General features: G+C 56.1%; 2 protein-coding genes across 4 annotated transcripts in view; one reads left to right on the top strand and one right to left on the bottom strand.

The window, feature by feature from the left end:
* Positions 1–12,186, top strand: part of TGFB1 (transforming growth factor beta 1) — a 14,235-nt gene extending 2,049 nt beyond the window's left edge. The window contains exons 2-7 of one of the 2 annotated variants that reach the window (XM_047835429.1): positions 2,211–2,371; positions 3,575–3,692; positions 5,260–5,337; positions 5,487–5,637; positions 11,261–11,414; positions 11,899–12,186. In XM_047835429.1, coding sequence (XP_047691385.1) covers positions 2,211–2,371; positions 3,575–3,692; positions 5,260–5,337; positions 5,487–5,637; positions 11,261–11,414; positions 11,899–12,057 — 821 coding nt within the window. In that variant the 3' untranslated portion in view covers positions 12,058–12,186. The remainder of the gene's footprint in view (positions 1–2,210; positions 2,372–3,574; positions 3,693–5,259; positions 5,338–5,486; positions 5,638–11,260; positions 11,415–11,898) is intronic. The other variant, XM_047835430.1, reaches the window with a different exon arrangement.
* CCDC97 (coiled-coil domain containing 97) lies at positions 5,634–27,937 on the bottom strand. 2 transcript variants are annotated; one of them, XM_047835432.1, is made up of 5 exons: positions 27,293–27,937; positions 23,673–24,128; positions 21,819–22,094; positions 21,252–21,381; positions 5,634–5,918 (listed from the first exon to the last, which is right to left on the bottom strand). In XM_047835432.1, the coding sequence occupies exons 1-5, from the start codon at positions 27,336–27,338 to the stop codon at positions 5,903–5,905; spliced, it is 924 nt and encodes a 307-aa protein (XP_047691388.1). In that variant the 5' UTR covers positions 27,339–27,937; the 3' UTR covers positions 5,634–5,902. The 2 variants fall into 2 exon arrangements, with proteins under 2 accessions (XP_047691388.1, XP_047691387.1); XM_047835431.1 differs by lacking the exon at positions 5,634–5,918 and adding an exon at positions 17,155–19,409 and having other exon boundaries at positions 27,293–27,932.
* Between the last annotated feature and the right edge of the window lie 49 nt (positions 27,938–27,986).

Here is a 27,986-nt window from a genome sequence, read left to right as displayed (position 1 = left end):
GAGGGGAGACAGGCGTGAGAACGGGGGACGGGGAGGGAGTGGAGGGGAGACATAAACAGCGCCGTTCTGGGAGCAGCGAGCCCCCCACGCCGCGGGAGGGGAGGAAGCGGGCTGAGTGAGGAGTCGAGCCCTAGAGGGAGAGGTGGGTGGGTGAGACTCTGCAAGATCCGGGTGAGAAAACCGAGCTGGTCGGGGTGAGGGAGCCCCACGTGGGTGCCACGCGCGGAGGGAGGAGCCTGCCCTCCCGGAAAGGGTGGGGGGGGGAGGACCCCGCAGAGCTGAACTAGGAGAGTCTGGACCCCAGAGTCCCAGTTCCTCTCCGGGAGGCTGGGGAAACCCCAGCGTCCGGCCGCCTAGCCCGCCCTCCCTTCCTTTTCCTTGCCCGGGGGGCGGGGATCGCGCGCGGAGCCTGGGGCGAGACGGGGCAGGTCGGGTCCCCGCCCTCGCGGCTGCGGCGCCTCCCGCCCTCTTCACCCCATTCTGGGGCGGGGCTGCTGCTGGGCCCGGCCCCTCGGCGCCCACGCGGGGACCCAGGGGTTCCGCGTGGCCCGGAGGTTTGGGGCAGCCCCCCTGTTTTCATTTTCTGTCTTGGGCGGTGCACCTGTGGTCCTTGGGCCACGCATGCGTGCCCGGCCAGGTGACGCCCCTCCCCACCCACATTTCAGGCTCACCTTTTCTGTGGTCGTTTCACCTTCGTTGTAGAGATTTCTCTACCGCTGGTACCTTCAGTCCTCTTCTCCCCTCCCAGTCTGGCTCCATCTTGCCCCCAAACCCCTGTATCTCTCTTCCCGTGTGTCTCCCATATCCCATGCATGGGTCTGAACAGTCTCTTCCCTCTTTCTCCCTCTTTTTCCATCTCGCCCTATTCCTCGAGTCTCCCTGTCTCTGTGGTCTCTCCATCCCTCCCTCTGACCCGGTCCTGCCCTTCCTTTCTTCCTCTGTATCTGTCTCCACCCGTCCTCCCACCCTCCACCCCTGCACTACACTTCCTTTGGGGTTTGCTGAGTAACCCCTGGGTCAAGATAGGGCTTCTTTGTGGGGGCCCCGGGCTGGCCTGCCTAGCGTGGGGAGGAGTAGGGGCAGGGGGCCCATGGAAGGAGTTGCCTCTCCTTTCTCATCAGATCCTGTCTCCTCCATTTCTGCACCCCTACGGCAGAGGCCTTAAAGGATGTATCCCAGTTGATCTACAAGGTCATGGCCTGCCTGCTCATCCCAAACTTTTCCTAGACTAGAACGCACTCTTCCCATTTTTCTTCCTCCCCCCACCAAAGCCATTCCTACCTAGAATGAACTTTGCCTTGTCTAACCAGCTGAGGGAGAGAAGGCAGGAAGCAATTAGTAATAGTAAGAGTAATTCGTAGTAGTAATAATGTCACAGTAGCAGGGAGACTGCATGGCCTTGGGGTTAAGAGTAGTCTTTGGGACCAGACCGCCGGAGTTTGAATCCCAGCCCTGTAGCTCCTTACCTATGCCACCGTGGGGCAAATGACCTGTTTCCCCATCTATAAAATGGGTACAATAATTGTCTTTTCCTCATGAGGTTGTTGTGAGGTTTAAATGTCTTAGCCCTTGTAAAGTGTGGTGCATAGCCCCTGGCAAATAGTGAGCACTCTTTAACATACGCGTGAGCACAGCCCGGGTGTGCAGACTGCTGCCTGCTTTACCGCACCAGCTCACTCGTCGCACACTATATAATCTCGCAACCGGTCCTCCCTTTACAGTTGAGAATCTGACACACAGTGCTTCAGTTAGGAGAGCCTGGTGGGCAGTTAGGGAGTTTGGTGGGGTTGTCATTTCCCAAAGAATAGCCCCGAAAGCGAGGCTGTGGGAAGGAATGTGACTTGCCCAAAGTCACAGAGCTGGAAGGCTGCTCCCTCCATCCTACTCCTGCCGTTCAATTTGCATTTGAGGCTTCAAGTGCTGGGGGCGCCTGAGCGAGCACAGCAGCCCCTCTTAGGGCTGTGTACTGAGTGGACGCTTTACAGATGACAGGAGACAAGCGTGGCTCAGACCCCATTTTACAGAGGGCGAAACAAATCCAGAGTGGGAGAGCCACTCTGCCAAGGTCACACTGCTAAAAAATGTCAGAATCGGGTTCCAACCCAGGGTCGTCAGCGCCGGGAGCCCACGCTCTTAGACTTGGGGTGTGCTAGCTCCCTCCGCCCTTGCCAAACCCCCTGACCTCCCTCCTCTCTGCTCCTCCCGCCTAGAAATCTATGAGAAAGTCCAGCGTACCCCGCACAGCATATATATGCTCTTTAACACGTCGGAGCTCCGAGAAGCAGTGCCTGAGCCCGTCTTGCTCTCCCGGGCAGAGTTGCGCCTGCTGAGGCTCAAGTTAAAAGCGGAGCAGCACGTGGAGCTGTACCAGGTGGGGGTCCGGGCCCCAGAGGCGGGCTGCACTGGGGCCGAGGTGGGCAGCTGGATGGCTGGTGGCTGCAAGGTCCACACAGACAGACTCGGCAGGATGGGGGCGTGCGGGCCATGGAATCATGGGGGCCTTTAGAACTTTCAGGCTCCTAGCACCCTAGGATACTAAACACTCAGGAGGCCAGAATCTTGAAAGGTTGCAGGCTCTCCAGCCGTTCTGTCCAGTACAGTTGTCCAGGACCACTAGCCACACGTGGCCATTTAAGTTGACTAAAAGAAAAAAAGTTCAACCCCTCAGTCTCACTGGCCTTATTTTGAGTGCTCCGTAGTGGTTAGTGGCTGCTATTTTGGATGCCGCAGATAAAGGACACTTCCAGCATCCTAGAAAGTTCCTTTGGATAGTTCTGTTCTAGAAGAGTTAGAGTCTCCAGGAAGACTGGGGCCTCTGGGAGGGCTGGAGTCTAGAAGATTATGCGACCTGGAATCCACGTCATGTGGGACATTGGGTTTAATGGTAGGTGGTAGACTGTTACAACAAAGGAAGTGTGTCTGTGGTCAATTCCTTGGGAGTCTAGAGAATTCAGCTTCACGCTGCCAGTGTCTGGAGTATTCTGCCCAGCCCCAGAGGATTGTGGCACACGGGCATCAGACCTCTGCAGCATCTGGGTTTGGGGCGTGCCAGACTCCTGGGTGTCTAGAACATCAGTCTCTCAGAATGTCTCAGGTTCATTGAATGGGTTATTCTTGGGGTATGGAATGACTTCTAACATAAGCCCCTAGAAAGTTACAGGCTCTGAGAATTCAGGGTGTCAGATGTGCAGAATTGTATGCTCAGGGGACCCCAGGATGTCCCAGGAGGATCTCAGCATGGTGGACTGTCTCAGCTGAAAGGGGCCTGGCATTTCACCAGTGAGGGAACTCAGGCCGCGGAGGGGTCCCCACAGTGACTCAGAGCAGAGGCTGAGCCGTCCAGGTGCCTTGATCCCCGCCCTGGGGCTCTCTCTCCTCTCCTCCCAAGGCCTCTCCAGCGGTGGGGTGGGGGTTGTTCCTGCAGGGCCCCACAGCGTGGATGTCTGGGAGGGGACTGTCTGAGGGACTCTCTGGCAGCCTGTTTGGTGGAGCAGGAGTGGGGGTGCAGTCAGTGTATTTGGGGGTGGGGAGCCACATCTAACCCACTGTCTCCCCCTAATTCATCTCCCCCCAGAAATACAGCAATAATTCCTGGCGCTACCTCAGCAACCGGCTGCTGGCGCCCAGTGACACGCCGGAATGGCTGTCCTTTGATGTCACTGGAGTGGTGCGGCAGTGGCTGAGCCATGGAGGTAAGGACCACTTGTTTGCCCCGCCCCTATTTTGTAATGGGATAGAGCCCTTTGTTTGTCCTGCCTAGCAGCTGGGACCCCATGTCCCAGCCAAGACGTGGCCTTCCTCCTAGACCTCAGACCTGAGTGATAATGCCTAATCCATTTCCTGAGCACCTGCTGGGTGGTGGGTGATGCTGGGGACACAGCAGTGACCCAAACAGCCCCACCCTTGCCCTCACGGAGCCCATAGTCCATTCTTGGGGTGGGGGAAGTGGGGAAAGACCTGAAAACTGGATGGTAATGACCCAGATTGGGTAGGGCTGGAATAGGGACCCCAGAGGAGATGGCTGACCCAGCTTGGGGTCAGGGAGGGCTTCCTGGAAGAGGGGACATCAGGGCTGATATTTGAGGGTTGAGTGGAACCCGTCGGGGAAAGAAGGAGAGGCAAGAGTGTTCAAGGCGTACCCTGAGTCCAGGGAGAGCCTGACACAGCCGATCTGTCTGTAAGAGGACTGTGTTTGACCTGAGTCCACCACACCCACATCCCCCTTCCTGATCTCTCTTTTGTTCATGCCTCCCCTCAAAAAATGCCAGTGGGTCCCTGCTCTGAGCCCCGCCCTGTGTGCGGTGATGCTGGGGACACAGTGGTAACTAAGACAACTTCTAGATGCTGCCTTCATGGGGCAACTCTGGACATCTACAAAGTCTTGCCAAAGACCTAGGTGGCAGTGATGACCCGAAGGAGCCGTGGCGGGGTGGGGAGGCCCCGAGTGCTGCTGGGACCCATCCTAGAGGGTCTGGGAGGGCTTCCTGGGGGAAGGTGATAGTATAGAGACTTAAGGGATAAGTGGTGGATCGGCCAGGTGTTGAAAGGCAGGGGCCCGGGGCCGCAGGACAAAGGCCTGTCTCGGTCACTGCAGAGTCTAGAGCACCCAGCACAGGGCCCAGCACCTAGTAGGAGCTTAGAAAATCATTCACTCATTTGTTCAAGAAGCCTTTCTCCCACAGCTGCTCTGTGGGTGTGCACCCCATCCCTACCTTTTCCCACTTGGGGCACATCATCTGCCCTCTGTGGGTCTTGGCTTCCGTGCCTATTAAATTGGGACCTCTGGCGAGGATCAGAAGAGATAATGCTCACAGAGCATTTAGGACAGGGCCTGGCACCCGGGGGCGTGCACTCAGTAGATGTTTATTTTTAAGACTGTGGGCTAGGCCCAGCGGGGAGCAAGAAAACAGGAATCCCTGCCCCCATGTATCCTGCTTTCCACTGAGAACAATGAGGAAACAAATAGCCAAATGCGAATGTCAGGAGGGTGAGTGCTATGGAGAAAATAAAGTGATGTCACTGTGGGGGTGGGGCATGTGTCCAGGATGGCCTCCTGGAGGAGGTGACATTTGAGCTGAGACCTGAAGGAGGAGAAGGAGGAAGCAAGGCCAAGAGCAGGAGGATGCAGGGAGAGGGCAGGCAGGGGAAGAGACAGGGGGACCCCCAACACCCCCTCCACCCTGGGTTTGCTCCACCCACGGTGGGGGTGTGAACAGCACCTGGCATCTCACACTGGCTTCCCACTCCCCACTCCCACAGGGGAAGTAGAGGGCTTTCGTCTCAGTGCCCACTGTTCCTGTGACAGCAAAGATAACACACTGCAAGTGGACATCAACGGTGAGGCCCATCTCCCTGGCCCAGCCCCATGCCCACGTGTGTGCGCCTGTGTGTGCACTTGTGTCTTCTTCCCCCTGCCCCTGCCCCCATTCATCCATCTGAGAGTGTGTGTCTATGTCTCCCCCACACCCTACAACTCCAAACCAAAGCAGGGTTCAGTTCCAGCCGCCGAGGTGATCTGGCCACCATTCATGGCATGAACCGGCCATTTCTGCTCCTCATGGCCACCCCGCTGGAGAGGGCCCAGCACCTGCACAGCTCGCGGCACCGCCGAGCCCTGGACACCAACTACTGCTTCAGGTGAACCTTTCAGCCCTTGACTGTGGCATTCTCGTCTGGTGGTGTGATGGCTGGGCGCAACCAGGGAAGGCTCAAGTTGGGCACCTGGCTGGTGCTACGCATGGCTGGCACCTCCTTCAGCCTGGAGGGCTCAGAGGATGGGCTCTGAGTTCTAGGATGCTGGGATGTGGAGTCCTAAGATGTTGAGATCATCTTGCTTTCTTGCTGGTGTGTTGGTGTGTAGACTGAGGGACCCGAGCAAGTTCAATGTTGGCAGGCTGGGGTTCTAGAACGTTGGGATCCTAGGACATAGAATTCAGTGTTAATGACTGGAATCTGAGAATGTTGGACTCAAGGAGTGTTGGGATCTTAGAATTAGGGAATTGAGGATTGGAAGATTGCCCATGTTGGATTCCCATACCATTGACAGATTGGAGTCTCCACTGTTGGCAGACTGGAGACCTTGAATATTGGGCTCAGAATGGTGGAAGCCTGTTTTAAAATACTAGCATTCATGGGACACCTGGGTGGCTCAGTTGCTTAAGTGGCCTACTCTTGATCTCAACTCAGGTCTTGATCTCAGGGTCATGAGTTCAAGTTCCGCATTGGACTCCATGCTGGGCATGAAGCCTACTTAAACACAAAAAACAAAACAAAACAAAACAAAACAAAACAAACTGGGGTACCTGGGTGGCTCAGTCAGTTGAATGTCTGACTCTTGATTTCAGCTCAGGTCATGATCCCGGGGTTGTGGGATCAAGTCCCGCGCACTGGGCTGCATCCTTAGCATGAAGCATGCTTGGGATCCTCTCTCTCTCTCCCTCTGCCCTTTTCCCCCCACTCTCCCCCTCTCTCTCTTCCTCAAATAAAGTGTATATATATGTGTGTGTGTGTATATATATATATATATATATATGCTATAATATATATATGTATATATATATATAATATATTAAAAAAAACAACAGCTGGCATCTACAAATGTTGGGGTTGGAGAAATCCAGATTATTGGTATCCTAGAGTGTTGGGGCTCAGTGTTGGGATGTTAGACTCTTGGAAAGCTGGATCTTCAGAGGTGGCAGCTTGGACCTCTTGAGTGATGGGCTCAGGATTGTGGAATGCTGTAATTCGATACTGAGATATCACGAATGACAAGATACCGGAGAGTTGGAATACAGGAATCCTAGCAAGTTGGAAATGCCATTGTTAGAATGTTGAGATGCTGGAGTATCGCAATCTAAGAAAGTTGAAAAGTTGGATTCCTTAGCATGTTGAAATACAGAGTTAGATGTTGCAGAATTAGAACGATAATCTGACCTTTGTCCCTCCCCAGCTTACTGTTTGGATGAGGTACCTCTGGGCTTTGTTACATGCTGTTCGCCTTCTGGAAAGTCAGCTCTATTTCCAAGCTTAGCACCAGCCCCAGCCTTAGCCCAGCAACCCCACGAATGAATGAACGTTATTAATAACAATATAGAGGGAGGCAGCCAGCCATGGGAGCCTCCGCAGGGAGGGACACAGTGTCACCTCAGAAGTTGTGCCAAAAAGTGAACCTGCAGCTGAACAAAATGGTAAATCCAACTACCAATTTTCTAGAAACACAGGGGACAGAGGAACATGTTAAAGAACACCATGGGCTTGCAGTCAGCAACAATTAGATTGTGGGAAATCTGACCCACTTTCTTCAACAAATACAATGCAAAGTAGGGAGGTAGAGAGATGATTATGTAGATTTCTAAAAGAATCTTAAAATATATATCAAGTAATTGCAATGTGTAGACCTTATTTGGGTCTTTATTCACGCAGACTAGTAAAAACAAAAAGACATTTGTGAGACAGTTGGGGAAATGTGAACCCTGATTGGATATTTTATGATATCCAGGAATAATTGAGAATTTTTCTTATATGGTCTTGTGGTTATGTTTTACAATAGTCCTGATTTTCTTGGCGATACATGTGGAAATATTTGTGGATGAAATGACATGGTGGATGGCATGTGCTTTGAAATCGCCCATTGCGGGAGAGGAAGTGGGTAGGGGCAGAGATGCAGTGAACTTGGCCATGACATGGGATTGTGGAAGTTAGCCTCCCTGAACTCTTACCCAACATCCAATGTGAGGCCTTCAGCCTGTTCTGTTCTGGGGCCCCAAGTGGGTTTCTTTTACCCATCAGGCCCTGACTGGATGGCAGAGAGGCTCTGCAAGAGCTTTGCAAGAGGGACACCTGGGTGGCTCAGTCAGTAGAGTGTGGGACTCTTGATCTCAGGGTTGTGAGTTCAAGTCCCATGTTAGGTGGAGAGCTAATTAAGAAAAAAAAAAGAAGAAGAAGAAAGCTTTGCAAGAGGCCTTGCACTAAATAAATGGGTTAGAAAGTGCCTCAAAGTCACCTGGAGGCTTGTTAAATATGGCTTGCTGTCCTCCAGCCCCAGCCCCACCCCCAGTTTCTGACTCAGTAGGTTTTTGGTGAGCCTGAAGAATTTACATTCCCCACAAGTTCTCAGATGGTGCTTCTGCTGCTCTGGGGACCCCACAGGGAGGATGTCCCAGGTGGGTAATCAGGGTCACAGACTATTCAAATCTTAGGACCTCAAAACCCCCAGCCAGAGTTGAACCGGAAGTGAAAGATTATTCTGGACAGGGGGTTCTTTCCCTTCTGTGAATTTAGGACCCCCTTGAGAAGCTGAAAGCCAGGACATTTCCCCAGAAATATGCCTGTAAATGCGCACATATGTGCCTGTGGTTTCAGGAGCTCAGGACTCTCCCAGGTCCTGGACTTCCTGATGCCTCCTTGACCCTGAACAACACCTTATTTGATCCAACATCCCTCATGTCTTTGGACAGATGGGGAAACTGAGGCCCAACCAGACTGGGGAGGAACCAGGCTGAGCTCACAGGGATCTCAGATTCCTGGCTCCCTTCTCTGTGGCTTTTGGAGAGGCCTTGTCTTGCCCCCGGAAATGCTGTTTCATCGCCTCTTCCTGCTGTGCTTGAGCTGACATGGCTGCGCTGGACAGATGAGGCCCCAGCCTCCCGGGGGGCACAGAGCTGGCCGTGAACCTGTCCCCAAGCTCCACACTTACATGCTGTGTATGGGCAGGCAGTGCTTTCCTCTCTGGGGCTCAGTTCCTTCATCCTTCAAATGGGAATAATAATAATAAAGCCTGCCTCATAGGGTTTTGAGATCAGTTAATTCTCTGTTGATTACTTCTTGAATAGATAAATGCATGCACATGGGCCAAACCTAGAAGGAATAGTGAGAGACCCTCCAGCTCTGATCCCCACCCCTCTCTGAAGAAGAGACAGTCATTTTTATTATATTTGTGTCTCCTTCCAGACACAGTGTCTGTTTGAAACATGTATACACATCCGTATTTTTTTATTTTGCCCCAATTGCAGAGTTCGTTTTTCTTTGGGGGGGGGATGTGGAGAGGGCACTGCATATTCCTTCCTCCCTCCCTCCCTTCTTCCCTCCCTCCTTTTCTTCTTCCCTCCCTCTCTCTCTTCCTCCCTCCCTTACTCCCTTCTTTCCTTCTTCTCTTTCTTATTCTAAAAGTAACACATACCCACTGTCAAGAATTTAGAAAATACAGAAAGATATCACCCATCACACTACCACGTATAAAAAAAATCAACATTTGAATATATTTCCTTTTAGTCCTTTTATGCAAAACAGAATTTGGATCATACTGTACTTGTAGCTTTGAAGAATATCTCTTTCACATGATATGAACCTGGAATATAAAGTGTTCATGCTTCCCACGAATCAAGCTTTTTAGCTAAGGTCCCTGCCCAGCTCAGCCATGGCCCCAGAGGCCAGCACATAAAATGCCCTGGTACTTTCCACACAAGCAGGAGCCTGGGCCTGGACTGGGGAGGAACTGGCTTTTGCTTCTGAGCATGGGACAGGGATTATGAGTCTAGAGCAGTAAAATATTATACATCACTATTCTCCAATATGCTTTTTAAAAACCTAACATAGAGGGGCATCTGGGTGGCTCAGTCGGTTAAGTGTCTGACTCTTGATTTCAGCTCAGGTCATGACCTCGCAGTTCAAGCCCTGCTTTGGGCTCTGTGCTGACGGTATGGAGCCTGCTTGGGACTCTCTCTCTCTCTCTCTCTCTCTCTCTCTCTCTCTCTCTCTCTCTCCCTCCCTCTCTCCCTTCTCTCTCTCCCTCTCTCCCTTCTCTCTCTGTCTCTCTTCCATTTGTGCTCTCTCTCACAGTAAATAATATATAATATATGTGAGGCTTGAACTCACAACCTAGAGATCAAGGAGATCAAGAGTCACATGTCCTACTAAGCCAACCAGGCGCTCCAGGTAGCAATAAGTTTTAGAAGGAAAATAAATCAGGGGCACCTGGGCAGCTCAGTCGGTTAAGCATCTGACTCTTGATTTCAGCTCAGGTCATGATCTCCTGGTTTGTAGGATTGAGACCTTGTCAGGCTCTACGCTGACAGCACAGAGCCTGCTTGGGATTCTTTCTCTCCCTCTCTCTTTGCCCCTTCCTCCCCCCAATAAATAAATAAATGTTAAAAAAAAAAAAAGGAAAATAAATCAGAAGAAGAGGGAAGAAAAAATAGATATTGGGTACTATTTTTCCTATTCTGGTTAAAATTTTCTTCTATTATGGAAAATTCGAAGTGTAGACAAAAGCAACCAAGATATGATGTAATGAAGTCCCATGGATTCTCATCCAGCTTCAACAGGCATTAAGATTTGCCCCACGTCAAATACAGACACTGTCATATTTTCTTGCAGAACTGAAATGCCACTATCACACTGAATGGAATTCATCATCATTTGGATGGGTACTTTGGGTAGGATGGTCCAGAAAGGATGCTCTGAGGAGAGGATATTGATTTTTTTAACTGATATTTATTGAGTACCTGCTGCACATCAGGCAGTGTTCTAGGAGTTAAGGCTCCCTGCGTAAAGGACATCTGAGCATACATTTCAATGAACTGAAGGAAAGAAAAGAACTAGAGTGGATATCTGTGGGAATAGCAAGCCAGGAGGAGGGATGAGTGAGTGCAAAGGTCCTGGGGCAGGGCTGTATTTGAAGAACAGGGAGGATGCTGTGTTCTAGTGTCTGGAGTCAGGGAGAGTGGGGAGGGAGTTGAGATCAGCTGACCAGGCGGCGCCTTGTGGTTCCTGTTGAGGGCTTGGGCATTTGCCCCAAGAGACACAGAGCCATGTTTGAGCCATGTTCGGAGCAGAAATTCGACATGACAGTCTCTAGCATGTGGCCCCAGAAGGCAGGAATTCCTGTCTGTTTCGTTTGTACTGAGCCCCCAGTAGATCCCAGCTAAGCAGTTGGTCCTGGTTCAACAAGTATTTGTTGCACACATAGAACTTAGGGCTTGGGGACGGTCATTTGACTTTCTTACAGACTTGTCAGGAGCCTTCTGTGAAATGATGTTTACAATCCCGTTAGCAAGGGGCTTGACTAAAGAGAGCGCTTTATCAGTGTTAGTGATTATCATTGCTGTTACCGTTATTGCTATTATCACTGAGATGGACGCTGTGCTGGGGGCAACCAGGGTGCCCCCCCCCACCCCGGGGGTGCGGCTGCCCTCGCAGCAGCAGCAGCAGCAGCCGCGCCCCCCTGACCCGGCCCCCTCCACCCCCACCCCCCACCCCGCAGCTCCACGGAGAAGAACTGCTGCGTGCGGCAGCTCTATATTGACTTCCGCAAGGATCTGGGCTGGAAGTGGATCCACGAGCCCAAGGGCTACCACGCCAACTTCTGCCTAGGGCCCTGTCCCTACATCTGGAGCCTGGACACGCAGTACAGCAAGGTGCGTCTGGCCACGGGCCAGCCGGGGTTGGGCTGGGGGGAGCAGGGGCCGAGGGAGTGGAGGGAGACAAACAGGTAAAATCGGAGAGGACTTAGCCAGATGAGAAGTAGAGAGAGCCCGGGGATCAGAGAGGATGGTACAGAGATGGGAGGAGACAGGCTCTGAGCCGGTAGAGAGACCTGACGCAGAGGGAGACGCAGAGGGATCTGCGGTCCATGGCGAGACCCATGGAGACTGAGTGACCAACCGGGTGCGGGGAGGCCGGGAGACGGAAGGAGAGGGAACGCGAGAGACAGGATGAACAGTGAACGGCCTGGAGTCCACACACTGCCACGGAGACAGAGACTGTGAAGACAAGGCAAGAGGGGAAAAGGGAGAGAGGTAGAGACTGGGAACGGACTGAGATGAGACAGAGGGAGAGGGGAAGAGGCGGAAGGGGTGGGAGCGCCCTGCCCACGACCCCCGACCCTCACCCCGCCCGCAGGTCCTGGCCCTGTACAACCAGCACAACCCGGGCGCGTCGGCGGCTCCCTGCTGCGTGCCGCAGGCGCTGGAGCCCCTGCCCATCGTGTACTACGTGGGCCGCAAGCCCAAGGTGGAGCAGCTGTCCAACATGATCGTGCGCTCCTGCAAGTGCAGCTGAGGCCCCGCCCCGCCCCGCAGGCCCCGCCCACCCGGCAGGCCCGGCCCCGCCCCCGCCCGCTGCGCCGGGCTGTATTTAAGGACACCGCTCCCCAGAGCCCTCTGGGGTCGATTAAAGGTGGAGAGACAACTGGGGTCTCTGTGTGTGTGTGGTTGGGTCCCAGAGTGGGGTCTCCCCCCCGACGTTCTCGACGTTCCTGGATTCCCGTTCCATCTGTCCCCTCTGGTCTCCATTCATTTCCTCTCACAAACACCTACTGAGCACTTATGTTCCAAGGACTCCCCGTGAACACTAGTTAGATTTATTTATGGAGCATCTTGTGAGCTGTTCTAAGTGCCTTCTATTGATTAATTCATTTAATCACCATAACAAAGCTCTGAGATACAGGGACTCTGATAACACTCTATTTTTTTTTCCTGCTTATTTATTTTGAGAGAGAGAGAGAGGGAGAGCGCGCGCGCGCGCGCGCGCGCGCGCGCGCGCGCGCGCATGGGGAAGGGGGAGAGAGACTCCCAAGCAGTCTCCGAGATGTCAGTGCAGAGCCCCACTTGGGACTCTGAGCTCGGAACTATGAGATCCTGACCTGAGCTGAAACTTAAGAGTTGGAAGCTTAACCAGGGTGCCCCTGATAACACTCACTTTAAAGATGAGGAAACCAAAGCCCAGAGAGGCTAAGGGACTAGTTCCTGCCCACCAGGAACCTACTTCCTGGGGAGGAGACAAATATGGGAAGTCACACTAAGACAGGAAAGTAGCACCGAGTGAGAGATGATTTGGGGAGGGAGGAAGGGCTTCTCGGAGGAGGTAGCATTTGGGACGTGAAGGAAGTCAAGAGCTCAGTCTGGGGGAGCCCGGGGGGAGAGTGTTCTTGGTAGGAAGACCTAGGCACAGCCTGGTCTTGAGGATGAATTTGGAGTGAGCCAGCGACACTGGGAGGAAAGGCCAATGTGGTTGGAAGGGAGGGATAAGGGGAAGGGTGTTGGGAGCTGAGTCAGGTCATTAACACTCACAGGCCAGAGAGTAATGATATTCCCCGTGCCAGGTATGGTGTATGAGCTCCCTGCGTTCTCCCCACAGCCCAGCAGAGCAGGGGTTGGCACACTGCTGCCTGCAGGCCAGTTCTGACCCACTTGCCTGTGTCTGTAAATAAAGTTTTATTGGAGCATCACCTAAGGCTGTTTCAGTGCTCAGTGAAACCGTATGCAAAGTCACAGTTACTCTCTAGCCCTTCAAAGAAAAAGTTTGCCAGCTCCTGCTCTAGAGACCCTTTGCTCCCCACTTTACAGACAGGAATGCCAGGGCAGGGGCACAGAGAGGTTCAGTTACTCGTTAAGGTCACACAGCTAGCATGTGGCACAGCTGGGATTCGAATCCAAACAGCTGGAGTCGAGGATCCAGGCACATAACCTCTGCACTGGTACTGCTTTCCAGGCCACATCAGGCCTCCAGGGGCCTGGGGGAAATTGCACTCAGGGCTCCCGACGGAGGAAGAGTGTGATTTGACTTAGGTGCTCGGAGGGTCTCTCTGGCTGATGGTTGAGTAGACTGAATGCGGGCAAGGGGGGCTACAGGGAGACCATTCGTGCAAGTGAGAAATGACAGTGCCCTGGGTCAGGGCGGCCCTCCATCTGCTGTGGTCTTGCCTGTGAATTCTCTCCTGCTTCCTCTTCTCAGCCTCTCAGTGGCCCCTCTTCCTCCCAGGTTTCAGTTCCCTCCCCCCACCCCCCACTCTGTCCTGACCTTCCCAGGGCCACCGTACCTGCTCCTTGGCCCAGTGATTGCCTAGGTGGGGTTCACTCTGTAAGGACATACTGCCATTTTCACCAGCCTCGTGTGTGGAGACACTTCCAAGGACACAGTGACGCAGACTGTGGTCACCGCAGCCCCACGAAAACGCGGCACAGCTACACACACATGTTCGCGCTCACCACAGAGGTTCAAATCTGGACCGGGTCCCTCGGTCTCGCAAACACATTCCCCTTCCGCAGCCACCGTGGAGACACAAAAACTCCTGACACCTGGCGGCAGCGACAGCCCCTGCACGCGGCCCCATTCCAGATGCAGAACCCAGCCTTGGAGCTTCACTGGGACACAGCAAAAAGCAGTCGCGCAAATACATTCTGAAGGGTCACAGGTCACGACCGCCAGCCACACACCAGATACAGACTCAGAGATGGTGCCCCGCACAGACACACACCTCACAGCATCAGAGCCCCCTCAGGAAATGAAACGGAGGCTCCTGCTGGGACCCACCAACAGTTAACACAAACATCCTCCCCGGGGTCACTCGCAAACAGGCACAGTGCATGCGCACACAACCTGACACATCACAGTCCCACCCAGACACACACGCCACACATGGAGACACACGTCACGATCACCCGGAGGAGGCCGGTCCTGCCCACTCCGTCTGACATCTCCCAGGCCCCCACACGCTCAGGCCCGGGGAGTCCCACCAGGCCCCGCAGACAGCAGCTGGCCCCGTCAGACCCAGACACGCTGTCACACCCCGGGGCCCAGACGGAGCAAGTCTCACACACCCAGACACACCCCCCAGGGTCGCGGCCCTCGCAAGCCCAGCCCGTGCCCGGGCCGAGGGCAAGTCCTGGCCTCACACCGGGGCCGCACACTCCCGCGGTCGCCCGAGCCCTCGCCACGCCCTCGTGACACACCCCGCCCACCTGCCCGCCGGGCTGAGCTGGCGCGGAGGCCGCCCAGGAAGGGAAACTTGCGGGCTCAGCACCTTCCTGGACTGCCTGCGGGCGGCCCCTGTTCCGCAGGAGAGGGGGGCAGAGCCCGTGGGGGACAAGGTAGTCCCCGCCCCCCGCCAAGCGCAGGGGCAGCACCGGGCGTTCGGGGCGCCCCTTCCCCCTCCCCCACTCCTGCGGGCAGCCCGGGAGGGGAGGGAAGTCGTGGGGGGAGCCTGGGTTCCGGCTGGAGCCCCAGCTTCCCGTCCGGCCCCCACCCGGCAGGAAGCAGGGCCGGGGAGGCCAGCTCAGGCCTTCCTGCCCCCTCCCCCAGACAGGCCTGGGGGCTGGGTCAGCCGGAGGGAGCGGGGAGGGGAGAGGAGGGGGAAGACGAAAGAGAAAGCCCCTTCTCCCCGAGCGATGGTGTCTTTGGGGTGTTTCTAATGTAAATTTGAACGTGTTCACAACCCCTTTGTGTGGTTGTGTGTGTGTGTGTGTGTGTGCGCGAGCGCACGCGCACGCAAGCTTTGTGCTGTGAATTTTGTCCAGCCTGGGGGTTTCTGACGCCCCAGCGGTTGCCCTCCGGCTGTGTTGGGTGTGCACAGGTACTACCAAAGCCTGTGTCCCAGCACGCGCCCCTTCGGTTTGTCTACCTGTCCTGCATTTCCAGTGTGTGCGTCCCAGTTTGGGGTTCCTGTTTACAAGCCAGTGCCCCCTCTGGGTTCTGTGGGAGGACACTGTGTCTCAGCAAGTCTGTGTGCAGGAGAGGGTCGTGTCCCCAGGGCCTGCTGTGGGTCTGAATTCTTTCTCCACATCTTTGCCGTTGTTCGCTGGGTGTAGATTTGTGCATTCTTCAGTAAGTTTGACTTAAAATATGGATGTTCTCCGTGTCTGTCTGTGTGTCTGGGAGAGACGTGTGTTTCCTGGAGGGGTTGTGCTTTGTGTTTGCTCTTGGAGCTGTGTTTCTGGTGCATGTGTTGTGTGTCCGTGGGTGAGTTGTTTCTGGGTTATGCTTGTGATTGGTGTGTGCGTGGCTGGCATCAGAGAGCATGCTGTGGGGTGTGTCCCCAGTATGCTTGCTGTCGTACTCCCCGTGTGTTTGTGCGAATGTGTGTCCATGCAGAGACTGGTGTCCTCAGCTCTGAGAACAGGTGGTGTTTGCGTTTTGTCTCCCGCCCGTGGGCTGGTGACTTTGGTGTGTGAGCTGTCGTGTGGGTCTCTATTTTGCATGAGGTTCGAGGCTTTGTGAGTCTTCAGTGGGCTGGCAGTGTCTCCTGCAGGTCTGCATTTTGTGCTGGTGTTTCCAGGGCAGGGGCGGGCACGGTGTGTCCCCAGGGAAGCCAACGGCATCCCGAGCGACACGCCCAGTGGCCTCTGCACTGAGTGGAGACTGCGTCTGCGGTGTGTCCCCTTGCCGGCTGGTGCCACGCTGGCTCGGGCTGGCTGTGGCGGGCGGGCAGGGCAGGGGCTGTGGTGGGCACTGGACCCACGCCCGGACCTCGGTATAAATATCCCAGCTGCCGTCGGCTGTGTTTACTCGGCCCCAGCCCGGGGGCGGGGGTGGTGGCAGCCCGGCAGGTCCTGGGGGCGGGGGTGACCAGGCCACAGCGCAGACATTTCCTTCAGGCCAGACAGGCCACAGCCTTGCCTCCCCCTTTCTGGATGAGGGTGCAGCGGTGACCCTTCATCCTGGGCTCTCAGGGGCCACCAGTGACCCTCTGACCTGGACATCCCCACTGGGCTTCCCAGGGTCTGGGAGACAGAGAAGAGGGGCCAGCCGACAGGGGGTGAGGGGTCAGGCCAGGGACCACAGGGAGAGGGGGAAATGGGGCGGAGACTCCGGACGAATGGTCACACAGGCTAAGGGACCAGTGTGTAGGGACGAGCAGGAGGGAGGTGAGAGGGGTGGCAGTGGCCCTGGGCAGGGCTGTCGGGGGAAGAGTGTAGGGCTGACAAGCGAGGTGGGAGGTGATAGGAGATTCGGGCGGGCTGCCAGAGGCACAGAGGCAGAAGAGAAGGCAGAGGAGAGGAGAGAGAGAGGGAGAGGGGTGGCGGTGGGAGGGACAGGATGCGAGGGCAGGACACACAGAAGGGTCAGATGGGGGTGCGGGTGGCAGCCAGCACAGCCCGGCCAGGAGGACAGACAGGAGATGGGGTGGGGGCCGGATGCCCACGGAGGGGCTCTCCCCCAGCGGGTCCTCCCTCCCTGACTCAGCCTCTCCGCCTGCCTCGACCGAGGGCTGGGGGGCGGAGGGACAGTCACCTCTGGCTCCTCAGGGTCCAGTGGCAGCTGCGGGGGCAGTGCCGGGGGTGTGTCTCCCACAGTCCCTCCTGACTGGCCCCACCTCTGTCTCAGCTGCAGACGCTCCCGCCTCCACCATCTGACTAACCCTAATTCTGACTCAACTGCTGTGGTCTCTCATCACTTTTTATTATGTAACAAATCTATATATGGCAAAGTATATCACAAACAGCATTAAGGATCAAATGACAGACTGATGAAAACTGTACACCTCACTCGGGGCTGCTCCCTGGCTTAGAGAAGTCCTCTGTGGGCGCACACGCGCGTGCACGCACACACACACACGCGCGCACACACACACACACACACACACACACACACACACACACGTGTACCCGAGGGACAAACGTCTTCCATCCTCTGGCTTTCAGGCTCTCCAAGGGCGAGTCTGGCCGGCTGATCGGGGGTCTTCTCTGGGAGCCAGGGCATTGCTACTGGCAGGACGTGAGGAGTAGGACCGCCGTGATGGTTCTGGTCCAGGTGCTGATTTACACCCCATCGAGATGATTCCAAGCCCGTGTGCAGCATGGTGCCGAGCACGTGGGGAGGGCCCCAAAGCGTTAGCTGCTGGTATCACCCTCGACAGCTGTCTCTTCGTGACCTTTCTGAGCAAGTCCGTGCGTCTGTCTGCTCCCAGTGGCCCCTGACAGCTAATACACAGGCTAGAATGGTCTCTAGGACCTGTGAAGTTCTAGACCTCGCTTTTTGTCAGTGGCCGTGAGGCCTCAAGCAAGTAACATTCCCCTTCTGGCCCCCTCCCCTCACTTATGAAACGGAGCAGAGTCCCTAGTTCACGGGGTTGTTTGGAGAATTCCATGGGGCATCAGGCCCATCCGGCCTGGAATAGGACAGAACTGCTCAGTGACCAGAAGTTTCCTTGTTTAATGGTCTCTCTGTGTGAATGTCCCTCGGCCTCTAGGCCAGCTCTCACTTTCTGTGTCTGGCTCTAGTTCTGGCTGACCCAGAGGGCAGAGCTGAGGCCCAGGGGTCAAGGGCTGTGGTCCCGGGAGGCCTTGGGGGTCTCCCCCTTTCTCCGGGCCATATGCCTGAGCTGGTTTCGAGTGTCTTCAGGTCTGGCTATGGCAGGGTGTCACCATGCTGGCTCACAGGAGTGAAGGGTCCCCAGGCCCTATCTCTCTGACCTGTGTGGCCTGTACCCCCTGCCAACAGCTGACCCCTTCTCTGTGTGTGTGTCTGTGTCTACTGAGGGAGCATGAACCGGGTATGGGGGCATGGGAAGGCAGGACGCCTGGGTTCCCACAGGCCAAGTGGCTGAGTCACCAAGAGGCCATCTGGCTCCCATTAGCCCAGGGCGGCGGGGGGCTCTGTGGGGCGGGCCCTGTGGCCAGCTGGGGGCAGGGATGCTGGGGCAGGCTGTGTGTGTGGGATGACTCAGGACCCATGATAACAGCCTGTGCGTATTTGGGGAGTGTAAACAGGAGAGGGAGAAGGAGGTGGAGGAAGTGAAGGAAGGGAAAATTGTGGCCAGGCAGAGAGGGGCTGGCCGGTGGGGCTGAAGGAGAGAGCCCCCCTCCCCACGCCCCTCCCTCCACACCCAAGCTCTCAGGCCCATGGCCCCAGTGCTGCCCCACACCCCCCTCCCAAGCCTGGGTCCTGAAGGAGAGGCGGGAGCTGGTAGCCTCCCTGGTGAGGCTCCTTCCTCAGCAGCCAGGCTGGGGTTTGGGGGGAGATGACACTGAAACCAGAGAGAGGCTGAGAGGCAGAGGGCCGAGGCAGGCGGCATGGAGGCTGATAGATGGGGGTGTGTGGGCAGGAAGCACCAGAGGCCCAGGGTGAAGTTGAAGGAGGCAAGAGCCCACCAGTACAGAGATGGACAAGCAGGCGGAGCCCGGGGGCTCACGACCCCGCGCTGCGCTCCGGCACTGACCTGGACGGCTCCAGCTACAAAGAGCCCCGCTGGCCTCCATCAGGGGGAGGATGTTCAGCCTGAGCCCGGTCGTGGGAACAGAGGCCAAGGCACCCAGAGGGGAGAGAGAGAAGGCCAGAGAGGAAAAAGACAGTGACGTGTAGAAAGAGGAAAGGGATGGAGAAAAAGCGAGTGAGAGAGACAGCGAGACAGACCCGGATCAGGGAAGGAGAGTGGGGGAAGGCAGGGAGCCCTGCACACAGAGGGGGCAGGGGCTGGGCCGGGCCGGCACCAGAGCCAGCGAGGCCGGGGGTGTGGGGCGGCTGCCCTGCTGTCCCCTAGAGGAAGTCACGGGCAGGGTGGGCGGCGCGGCCGTCAGTCCCCATCCAGCTCTGGGCTGGGTGCCTCCTCGGGCTCCTCCGCGTCAAAGTACCTCTCCTCCTCATCCCGCGCCACGATGTCTAGGTTGTCAAAGTCGGGGTTGTCATCCACAGTGCTGCGGGGGGAGGGGCTGTCAGGGCCCAGCTCTGCCCCCTCCCACCCCAGCCTCCCTGCTTCTCACCCTCTGGAGGAGCCCGGGGGTGGGGGGGCCCTCCAAGGTCCCAGGCCATATGCGGCTATAAATCGGAGCTAACCCGGGGCGGGGGGGGGGGGGGGGGGGGGCGCGGCGCATGGAGTCTCTCAGGGCTTCAAATGAAGGCATCGTCTTCCAAGCAGATTTTACATAAAAACTTCTGGTTTCTCTCAAAATGCTGGAAGATGTGGTGACAGGCCGACTCACATTCCCTGGAGTGGTTCTCAACTAGGAAGCTTCTGCCCCTCAGGTGACATTTGGGGATAAGTGCAGACGTTTTGGTTGTCACACCTAGGGGGGCTCTCACTGGTGCCCAGGGACTGGACACCAGGGATGCTACTCGACACCCTGCTGCTCACAGGACAATGAGCACAAAGCATCATCTGGCCCGAGAAAGGTCAACAGTGCTGAGAAATGTCTGCCCTGGGCGCATGTGATCCTAAATTGTGAAGAGGACCCCTGGCTGTGCTCCGAGCTCTCCCGTGACCCCCACCATACTCCCTTGGGTGCAGGAAGCCCTGTCTGATCCGGCCCGCCACCTCTGAGGAGACCCGCCTGCTCCTCGCCCCTCGCGATCTGCTCTAGCCACCCCTGTCCCCTTGCTGTTCCTCCGATCCGCCTCAGGGTCCTTGCACCTGCTATCTCCCCTGCCAGGAACACTCTGACCCCAGGTATTTATGTCGCTTACCCCTCACATCCTGCAAGTCTTTGCCGAAATGTCATCTGCTCAGAGAGCCTATGCTGGCCCCCTCATCACTACCTCCCACGCCTCTGCCCCTCGACCCTGCTTTAATTTTCTTCATGGCCCTGGCAGCACCAGATGCTAAATACTTCTTTTGCTTCCTCACTAAACTGGGTCCCCTTTCAGGGCACGGAACCCTTTTGTCAGCTTTGCTTGCTGCTTTATCCCCACAGTCTGGACACAGCAGGTGCTTAGCCCCACAGTGGTGGGGACCCACTGGCCCTGCTGCCCAGCAGCTGCCCTCCAGGGTGGAACAGGCGCCGGTCCCCGCTCGTCTCTATTCCTCAGGCCAGGCCCCATTTCCTCATGGGCACCTGGCTTTCTGAGGGCTCCCCGCGGCCTAGGCACTCTGCACCCCGCTCTGTGTCGGAACTCGGGCCGAGAGGCTCCACCACAGCTGGAAGCTCATCAGCCAGGCTCGCCTCTGGAGGTGGGGGGGTTCCCTAGATCAGGCCATCGTGCGCCCCACAGCTGGTGAGGGTCGGTTTGCCGGGGCTGGGTCTGAAGCCGGGCATCGGCTGTCACACCCACAAGGCAAGACTGCTTCAGCTGTCAGAGCCTTTTATCTTTGACTCTGACCCTTCACTCTTCTGTGTCCTTTTCCCTGATGGCAAAATCCTTTCCAAAGCAGTGGCTGTGTGTCTCGCCCAGGGTTACAGTGTGGACATCAACAAGCAGCACCGCAGCAGTGGCCACTGCAGGTCTCTCCCTGCCAGGGGTGATTTCCTGTAGCACCAGGGGGTCTGGGGGCCTGAAGCGGCGGTGCCCGGAGGACACCTGGGGGGCTCGGGGTGGTGTCATCCTTCTAGATCACCACTGCTCACCCGAATGGAAATATTTCAACATCTTATCAAATTTGAGCTGTCAGCCTTGTTTGGTCCCTTCTTTAGGTGAGGGGACTGAGGCCCAGAGGTGGACGAAGCTCGTCCAAGGTCACCCACTGATCCCTGGTTGATCTGAAACCCTTATGCCTGGGCCGAGGGCTGTGGAGTGCCAGGCTTGGGGAGGGGGGCACGAATCACCTGTAGTCAAAGTCCCCGTCCTTGCCGTCCAGGAAGTGCTGGTGCATCCGGCTGGTGAACTCTTCCCGCAGGATCAGCCTCTCTTCCGAGTCAGGGACCCAGGCCTCTGAGTCTTTGCCGGGGCTCTGGTCTGTGGGGGCAGACACCCTCAGTGGAGGGATGGGACGGGTGCCCTTGGGTGCGTGCTGAACACACACCCACAAAGAGCTGCTTCCTCTGTGCTGGTGGCACCGGGAACGCGGCGGTGACCAAGACAGCCCTGGTCCTACCCTCCTGGGGCACACACTGAACACAGGAGGACAATATAGCACTCTGGAGACTGTAGAGCTGGGTCAGGACCTGCTACCTGAAGGGTGGGGAAGGGAAGGCATTCTTGGCAGAGGGAACAGCATGAGTAATGGCCTGGAGGTGAGTGATGACTCCTTGGTGCCTTTGAGGAGCAGGGGGGCAGGGGGGCGATGCTGGAGAGGCTGGGAGAGCCTGGGCACTCAGGGCAAGCAGGGGAGGGAGTCTGACCTTGCAGGTCGGGGGGCCCCAGCCTCGGGCCTCCCCGGTACTGGCCCTCACCTTCCTCATCGCTGTCCTCTTCCTCCTCTTCCTCCTCCAGGCAGGCCTCCTCCTCCTCCTGCTGTCGGAGCAGCCGTTGCTGCAGCTCCCGCTCCTGGCAGGACTGGAGCAGCAGGTCAGAGAGCGGGCAGGCGGTGCCGGGGGCGCCAGGCTCAGGAGGCCGGTGGGCTGGGGCTCGGGCGCTGAGCTCCTCCTGGGTTAGGTACTGCCCAATGTACTGCTCGTACAGCAGCGGGGCCCGGAACCGCATCTGCTCGTCACTGAAGTACTCGCCACCTGCACGGAGACGGGGGGGTCTGCGCGTGAGGCTGGGGCCTGGGTGCGGGGTGAGCACGTCTGAGCACGTGTGTCCACAATCGGGCTTGTAGGAAGCCGTGGACGCGTGAGTGCAAGCATGTGCATGCACGTTCTGACACGCAGGAAAATCTGCCGAGGCCCGAGGTCACGTGGCCACAAGTACTCACGCATGCGTCTGAGCATGCGCATAAGCAGGCCGGTATGTGCATGTGTCCTTGCATGTGCAAGCATGTGTGTGCAATCAGGCCATGTACATCCTGGGCCCCAAGGCACCGGTGGTCCGGGGCCTGTGCACCACTATGCCTGGGCAGAGTGCACACACACCTGCCCGTGGGTGTGTGTGCAGGGTCACACGGGTGTACGTGCCCTCCTGCAGGTGCCAGGAGTGTGGCTGGGAGTGGGTGTGCGGGGCTCCACAGGCAGGGGTCCCGCACACAGAAGCCAGGATGTAGGTTATGTGTACCTGTCTGTGCGCACAGCAGAGGTGGGCGTCCCGGTGGTCTTCCAGACCCCGGCTCTCACCTGTTCCCAGAGTGCTCCTCTCTGCAGCCACCCCTCAGGTATGCTTGGCTTCCCCACCACCCCAAACCCGGGACCTTCACATCTCTCCTGGCTGCCTGTTCCTGCAGGGGTGGCTCTGTCCCTCAGAAAACAGTTAAACCTGCTGGGTCCTTCCAACCCACCAGTCCCAGCCCTGCCTTCAGAGCCCAGGGCGAGAATGTGCCCAGAACCCTGGCCTCTGCAGCACTGGGGTCTGTGGCTATCCCTCTCTCTTACCCCATCTCCCTGTTTCTGGGATCTCCCACCATACTGTTTCTCTCCCTCTCCCTGGCTCTGTCAGCCTCTCTCCCTGGGTCTGTTTCTGCTTCTCTGCCTCTATCCACCAGTCTCTCTTGGGCTCCGTGCCTGTCACCTCACCATTCATCCGTTCCGCCTCCCCGGATCTCTAGCTTCACTCCCTGCCTGTCACTGCGCCCCACCCTCTCCATCTCCCTCGCTCTACAGCCTATGACCTCGTCTTCTCCCTAACCAGAATCTTCACTCACTCTCCGCTTCATTTAGTTTCATCTTTCAACTTTAGTTCTGGTGTCTTTGGTCACAAAGATGCTTATAATTATGCCGTGGTCAAAACGGTTTCAGTGTTTTTCTTCGTGCCATCCACATGTGTGCCTTGTCTAAGCGGGCCTTTGTATCCCCAGGGTCACAGACACACTCCCCTAGGTTTCCTCAGCACCTCTGTGTATGGTGTGAGGTAGGGATTGCATTTTCCTGAGGGATGACCAGTTACCACAGTGCAAGGTACTGTGTCCTCGGCCCACTGATCTGAAACGGCACTTGTGTCTTTACTAAATTCTGACCCTTCTCACTGCCTATCCCATTCTCTTCCCGTTTGTACTGATCTTCCTCATTGCTTCATGTTTCTATTTCAACCTCCCTGTGTCCCTGTCTCAAAACTTGTCTCCCAGGACCTCTGTCTGTTGTCTCTACTCTTGCATCCTTGTTTCTTGCTTCCTCTGCTTCAGTCTCCCCTCCTGCCCAGCCCACTTGGCCCCACACCTTGGATGAGCTCACGCAGGGCAGCGTAGCGCCGGTTACGCAGGCGGGTGCGCAGGGTGCGGGGTCGGGCGCTGCCCTGCCGGGCCACCTCGGCACAGTAGAAGTCTGCCCGATGGTCACCGCGCAAGTGGCCAAAGCAGGCCAGGTGCTCCTCACGGAGGCTCGTGCGGAAGCGCTCCAGGAACACCAGCGGCTTCTCATGGTACAGCTGGCCCAGGATGGCCACCTTCTCCTGCTCGGTCAGGTCAGGCTCGCCCTGCTGCTGGCTGCACACGGGCAGGCGGCTGGCGGCCACGGCACGCAGCATGGCACTCACCGCCGCATCCTCTACCCCAGGGGGGCCACCATTCGGGGCCTCCGGTGCTCCCTCTGCTGCTTTCACCTTGTCCTGGGGTCTGGGTGGGACAGGCGTCCAGCTCAGCTCCCCCCAGTGCCCAGTACTGGGCTCCGTGCAGCCTGTGGGGAGAGGGGAGATTTGTCAGTCCTGGGATGGGAAGGGAGGGGGCGGGGGAGGGGGGGTGGGTGGAAAGGCCAAGATGCTCAGCCACTCATTTCACATTTACTGAGCACCTACTATATTCTGGGCACTGTTCAAGGTCCTAGAGATGCCACAGTAAGCACAAAGTTGACATTTTAGTGGGGGACACAGACAGTGAGAAATATAATTACTGAAAACATGTGACATGTTAGCAAACGTACAGTCTGTTGGGTGGTTCCAAGGACTATGCAGAAAAATAAAGAGGAAAGGCAGAAGGACTGGGGTTAGTGGGGGGCAGTCTACAATTTCAAATGGGGCAGAGAAGAACTTGCCAAAGAAGTGACATTTCAGTAGAGTCCTGAGGTGGTGAGGGACTGAGCTATGACAGTTTTGGAGGAAGAGAGTTCCAGGGAGTGGGAACAGCCAGTGCAAAGGCCCTGAGGCACAAGTGAGCTTGTGTTTACTTGGTCCTTTACCACATTTATTGACTCACTCAATTCTTTGCCTTTTCACTTATTCACAAAATCACTAACACATGCACTAACTTGTTCACTCACTCCCCATCTCCTACTCATTCACACGTTGATCCAAAGACAATATGGGCGCTGGTAACAGGAAAGCTGAACTGTAGGCAAATCTTGTCGAGAGCTGTTTCTCAAAAGTTGTGGGACTGGAGCAAGGCTGAGCAAGCAGGAAATAAGAGAAGACAGAAAATAGAGGCAACGCCTTTGGGCAGCTTGGCTGGTACAGGGAAGCGGGGGTGAGGGTTTACAGGTACAATGGGCTTCAGGGAGGGTTTTAATCATTGAGACCAGAGAAGACTGAGCCGGACCAGTCTTGCAGGGGATGTGCAGGAGGGGATGGGGCAGGGTTTGGAAAGATGCTCTGGGGGCTGAGTAGGCAAGCCTCGGGGCTGAAGAGCTGAGAGGTGGGGACTCATCTAGTTCAGGTCCAGGGTTCTGGTGTGGGGCTTGGTCAAACTGTCCCTGAGACAGAGTCATGGAGGAGGAACAGGTCTTGGGATATGGAACGTATCATGGGCACAGAGGACATCCAAGGGGAGACATCTAAGAGACTGCTAGAGGCTTCTCACAAGAAAAGTGCAGGGCTGGGGCCAGAGTTGTGAAGCCCATGGAGCCAAGACAAAACTAAAGCCAGAGGAAATAAGAGGTCATGGGGAGGGCATGGGAGTGTGTGAGGGCAAGAGAAGAGGGGGCTAGAAAGAGGCCTGACTCGGGAAGAGGACGTGCCCGTGAAGGAGACCAACACAGGCTACAAAAGGGGCCCCCGAAAGACAGCTGCGCCTTAATTCCTGGAGGCTGTGTTACTGCATTTGGCCAAAAAAATGGGTCTCCACAGATGTGATGAAGTTAAGGCTCTTGGGACTGGGAGATTATCTTTGATTGGGGCCTAAATGCCACAATGAGTGTCTGTAAGACAGAGTCCAAGAGGGAGCCTGGACATTTGCAGAGAAGGGCCACGTGAAGACGGACAGAGGCAGACGCCTGAGTGATGTAGCCAGAAGCCAAAGAACACCAGGAGCCATTAGAAGCTGGAAGAACCCCCGAGGGAGCCCTCCACGGTCCTGCTAACACCTTGATTTTTGCCTAGTGGTACCAATTTTAGGCCTCTGGCCTTCAAAACTGAGAGAATACATTTCTGTTGTTTTTAGCCCCCGAGCTTGTGGTCATTTGCTGCAGAGGCCATAGAAAACTGACAGAGGCTGAGCAGGAGGAGCCTGAGAGAAGGGAAGGAAATGGGAAAGACCGGTGTCACCGAAACCGAGGGACAAGGTTCAAGAGCGATGGAGGATTCAATGGCATTGAATTCTCCGAGCAGTCCAGTAGGAAAAGCCCTAAATGGGGTGACTCCGTTGAAGTACTCGGGGGAGGTCATTGGCGGCCTTGATCAGAGCAGTTTCTGAAGGTGAAAGCCAGACGGCAAGTGGGTGGGAGGTAAGGAAATGGGAGACAGGTGTGGAGGACTCTCTGGAGAAGATACATGGTATCTGGAAGGTAAATGGGATCAAAGGATAGACTTTAGGTTAAGACATTTTTTATTACGGAAAATTTCCAACATGCACAGATGTAGAAAAGACAACCAAAGTCCCCCTTACCCCGCCATGGCCCACCCCCTACCCCACATGGCCATCATCTAGCTTCAACAGTTACCAATTCTTGGCCAGTGATGCTTCAGCCAACTTCCCAACCGCTCCTCGCCCCATCTGGGATGACTCGGAAATAGCGGGATGAAAATTTAAGATGAGCAAAATGAAAGCATTTTTATTTTTTTAAATGTTTATTTATTTGTTCTGAGAGAGAGAGATTGAAAGAGCGTGAAAGTGGGAGGAGGCAGAGACAAGAGGGAGAGAGAGAGAATCCTAAGCAGGCTCCGCACAGTCAGCTCAGAGCCCAACGTAGGGGTGGGGGGTTGGGGAGGGGGCTGCATCTCACAAAGCCTGAGATCACAATCTGAGCAGAAATCAAGAGTTGGAGGCTTAACCCACTAAGCAACCCAGGTGCCCCCAAACTAAAGCATTTTAGATACGGAGGGGAAGGCATCAGGAGAATAAAGAGATTGAAAATGCAAAGGAAAGGGGGCGGGGGGGGGGGAGGGGGAGGCAGCACAGAAATGGATTAATGACCTGAGGCGGCAGATGGAACTGCGGACTTTGGGGGAAGGGGAATGAGAATGAAATGGGGAAGCTGTTTAAGTCTCGAATAAGCAAGAATTTGCATGGGACAGGAGGAGGGTGAGCCTGGGGACAAGGAAAGGGTCAGTGTGACTTAGGGAAGGAGGTCATTTGAAAGGCAGGGTTGATTGGGACACTGGGACTTAGCCGGGACAGGGGACAGGTTTATGTTGACCTAAGAGTTAGCCTGGTAAGGAACCGGGCTAGCTTGGCACATGGAAACGGCTGGATTGGAACTTGAAAGAGGTTAATTTCAGGGGAGGGGATGGGGAAAAGCACTGCAGCTCGCAACAAGAGACGGATTAATCTGGACTAAGTGGCCACGCGGACTGGTAAACCCGAGAGCAGGTGTCCCCCTATAAAGAGTCCTCCTGCGAGCTCACGGGGAATCATTTCCCAGTGACACCATAGCCCCACCCTCCCGCCTCCTCCGAGTGGCCAGGACCTCACCTTCATCGGGTTCCCTCGCCGCCGCCGTGGTCGCCACGGTCTCCATCCTGATTCTCTATTACTTGTTAACCGCCGCGGCAGGACCCGCACGCCAATTCTGGTCCCAAGCCCTCAGCGGCCACTTCCGGCCGAGCACACTCCTGGGTCCCGGTGCTCCGCCGAGTCCGAAACAACAGTTCCGGGCTGAAGGCGAACCTTCCTTTGCGCATGCGCGCCTCCCCCAGGTCCCGCCTCCTCGCAGCCAGGAAGGTTAAGGGCGCTGGAGTCAGGGGAGTCTCGTCCACTCTTCCTCCCCCACCCCTATGTGACCTGCTGCAGAATTGCACTGTCTGGAGGGATCTGAACTACTGTTCACTGCTCGAACTTCAAAGTCTGGCATGCTTACTTTTTGGATGGATAGTTGAATGGCCACCTTCCAGAGCCTCTTGAGGGTTTATGGTCTGGCTTTGACTCCAATCCATCCCCTTTTTGTCCTTCACCACCTCGAAGAATAACTAAGCTTGTCTCTTGCTTCTGGCATCACAGCCAGTCCCTGGCTAGCAGGATATGGGCGGTGAGATCAGACAGAGCTTCCCACTGTGTTCCCAGGACCTTGGGAATTTGCAGATGTGGAGGGGGGACAACCTTGGTCCTGATCTGCTTGAGGTGTTGGGTAGGGACTCCTATTCAAGTGTGAGTTACCAACAAAGTAGGC

The sequence above is a fragment of the Prionailurus viverrinus genome, chromosome E2, assembly GCF_022837055.1.
Source record: "Prionailurus viverrinus isolate Anna chromosome E2, UM_Priviv_1.0, whole genome shotgun sequence".
NCBI classification, from domain to species: Eukaryota; Metazoa; Chordata; class Mammalia; order Carnivora; family Felidae; genus Prionailurus; species Prionailurus viverrinus.
Note: the sequence above shows the minus strand (reverse complement) of the source record. Positions and strands in the feature narration are given on the sequence as shown.

Excerpts from the sequence above, each read along its gene's own strand:
- CCDC97 (XM_047835431.1), bottom strand. The coding sequence starts at position 27,338 with ATGGAGACCGTGGCGACCACGGCGGCGGCGAGGGAACCCGATGAAG. Across the intron at positions 24,129-27,292 it reads GGCGAGGGAACCCGATGAAG|GCTGCACGGAGCCCAGTACT; the intron begins GTGAGGTCCTGG and ends CTCTCCCCACAG. Across the intron at positions 19,410-21,251 it reads GACGGGGACTTTGACTACAG|CACTGTGGATGACAACCCCG; the intron begins GTGATTCGTGCC and ends CTCCCCCCGCAG.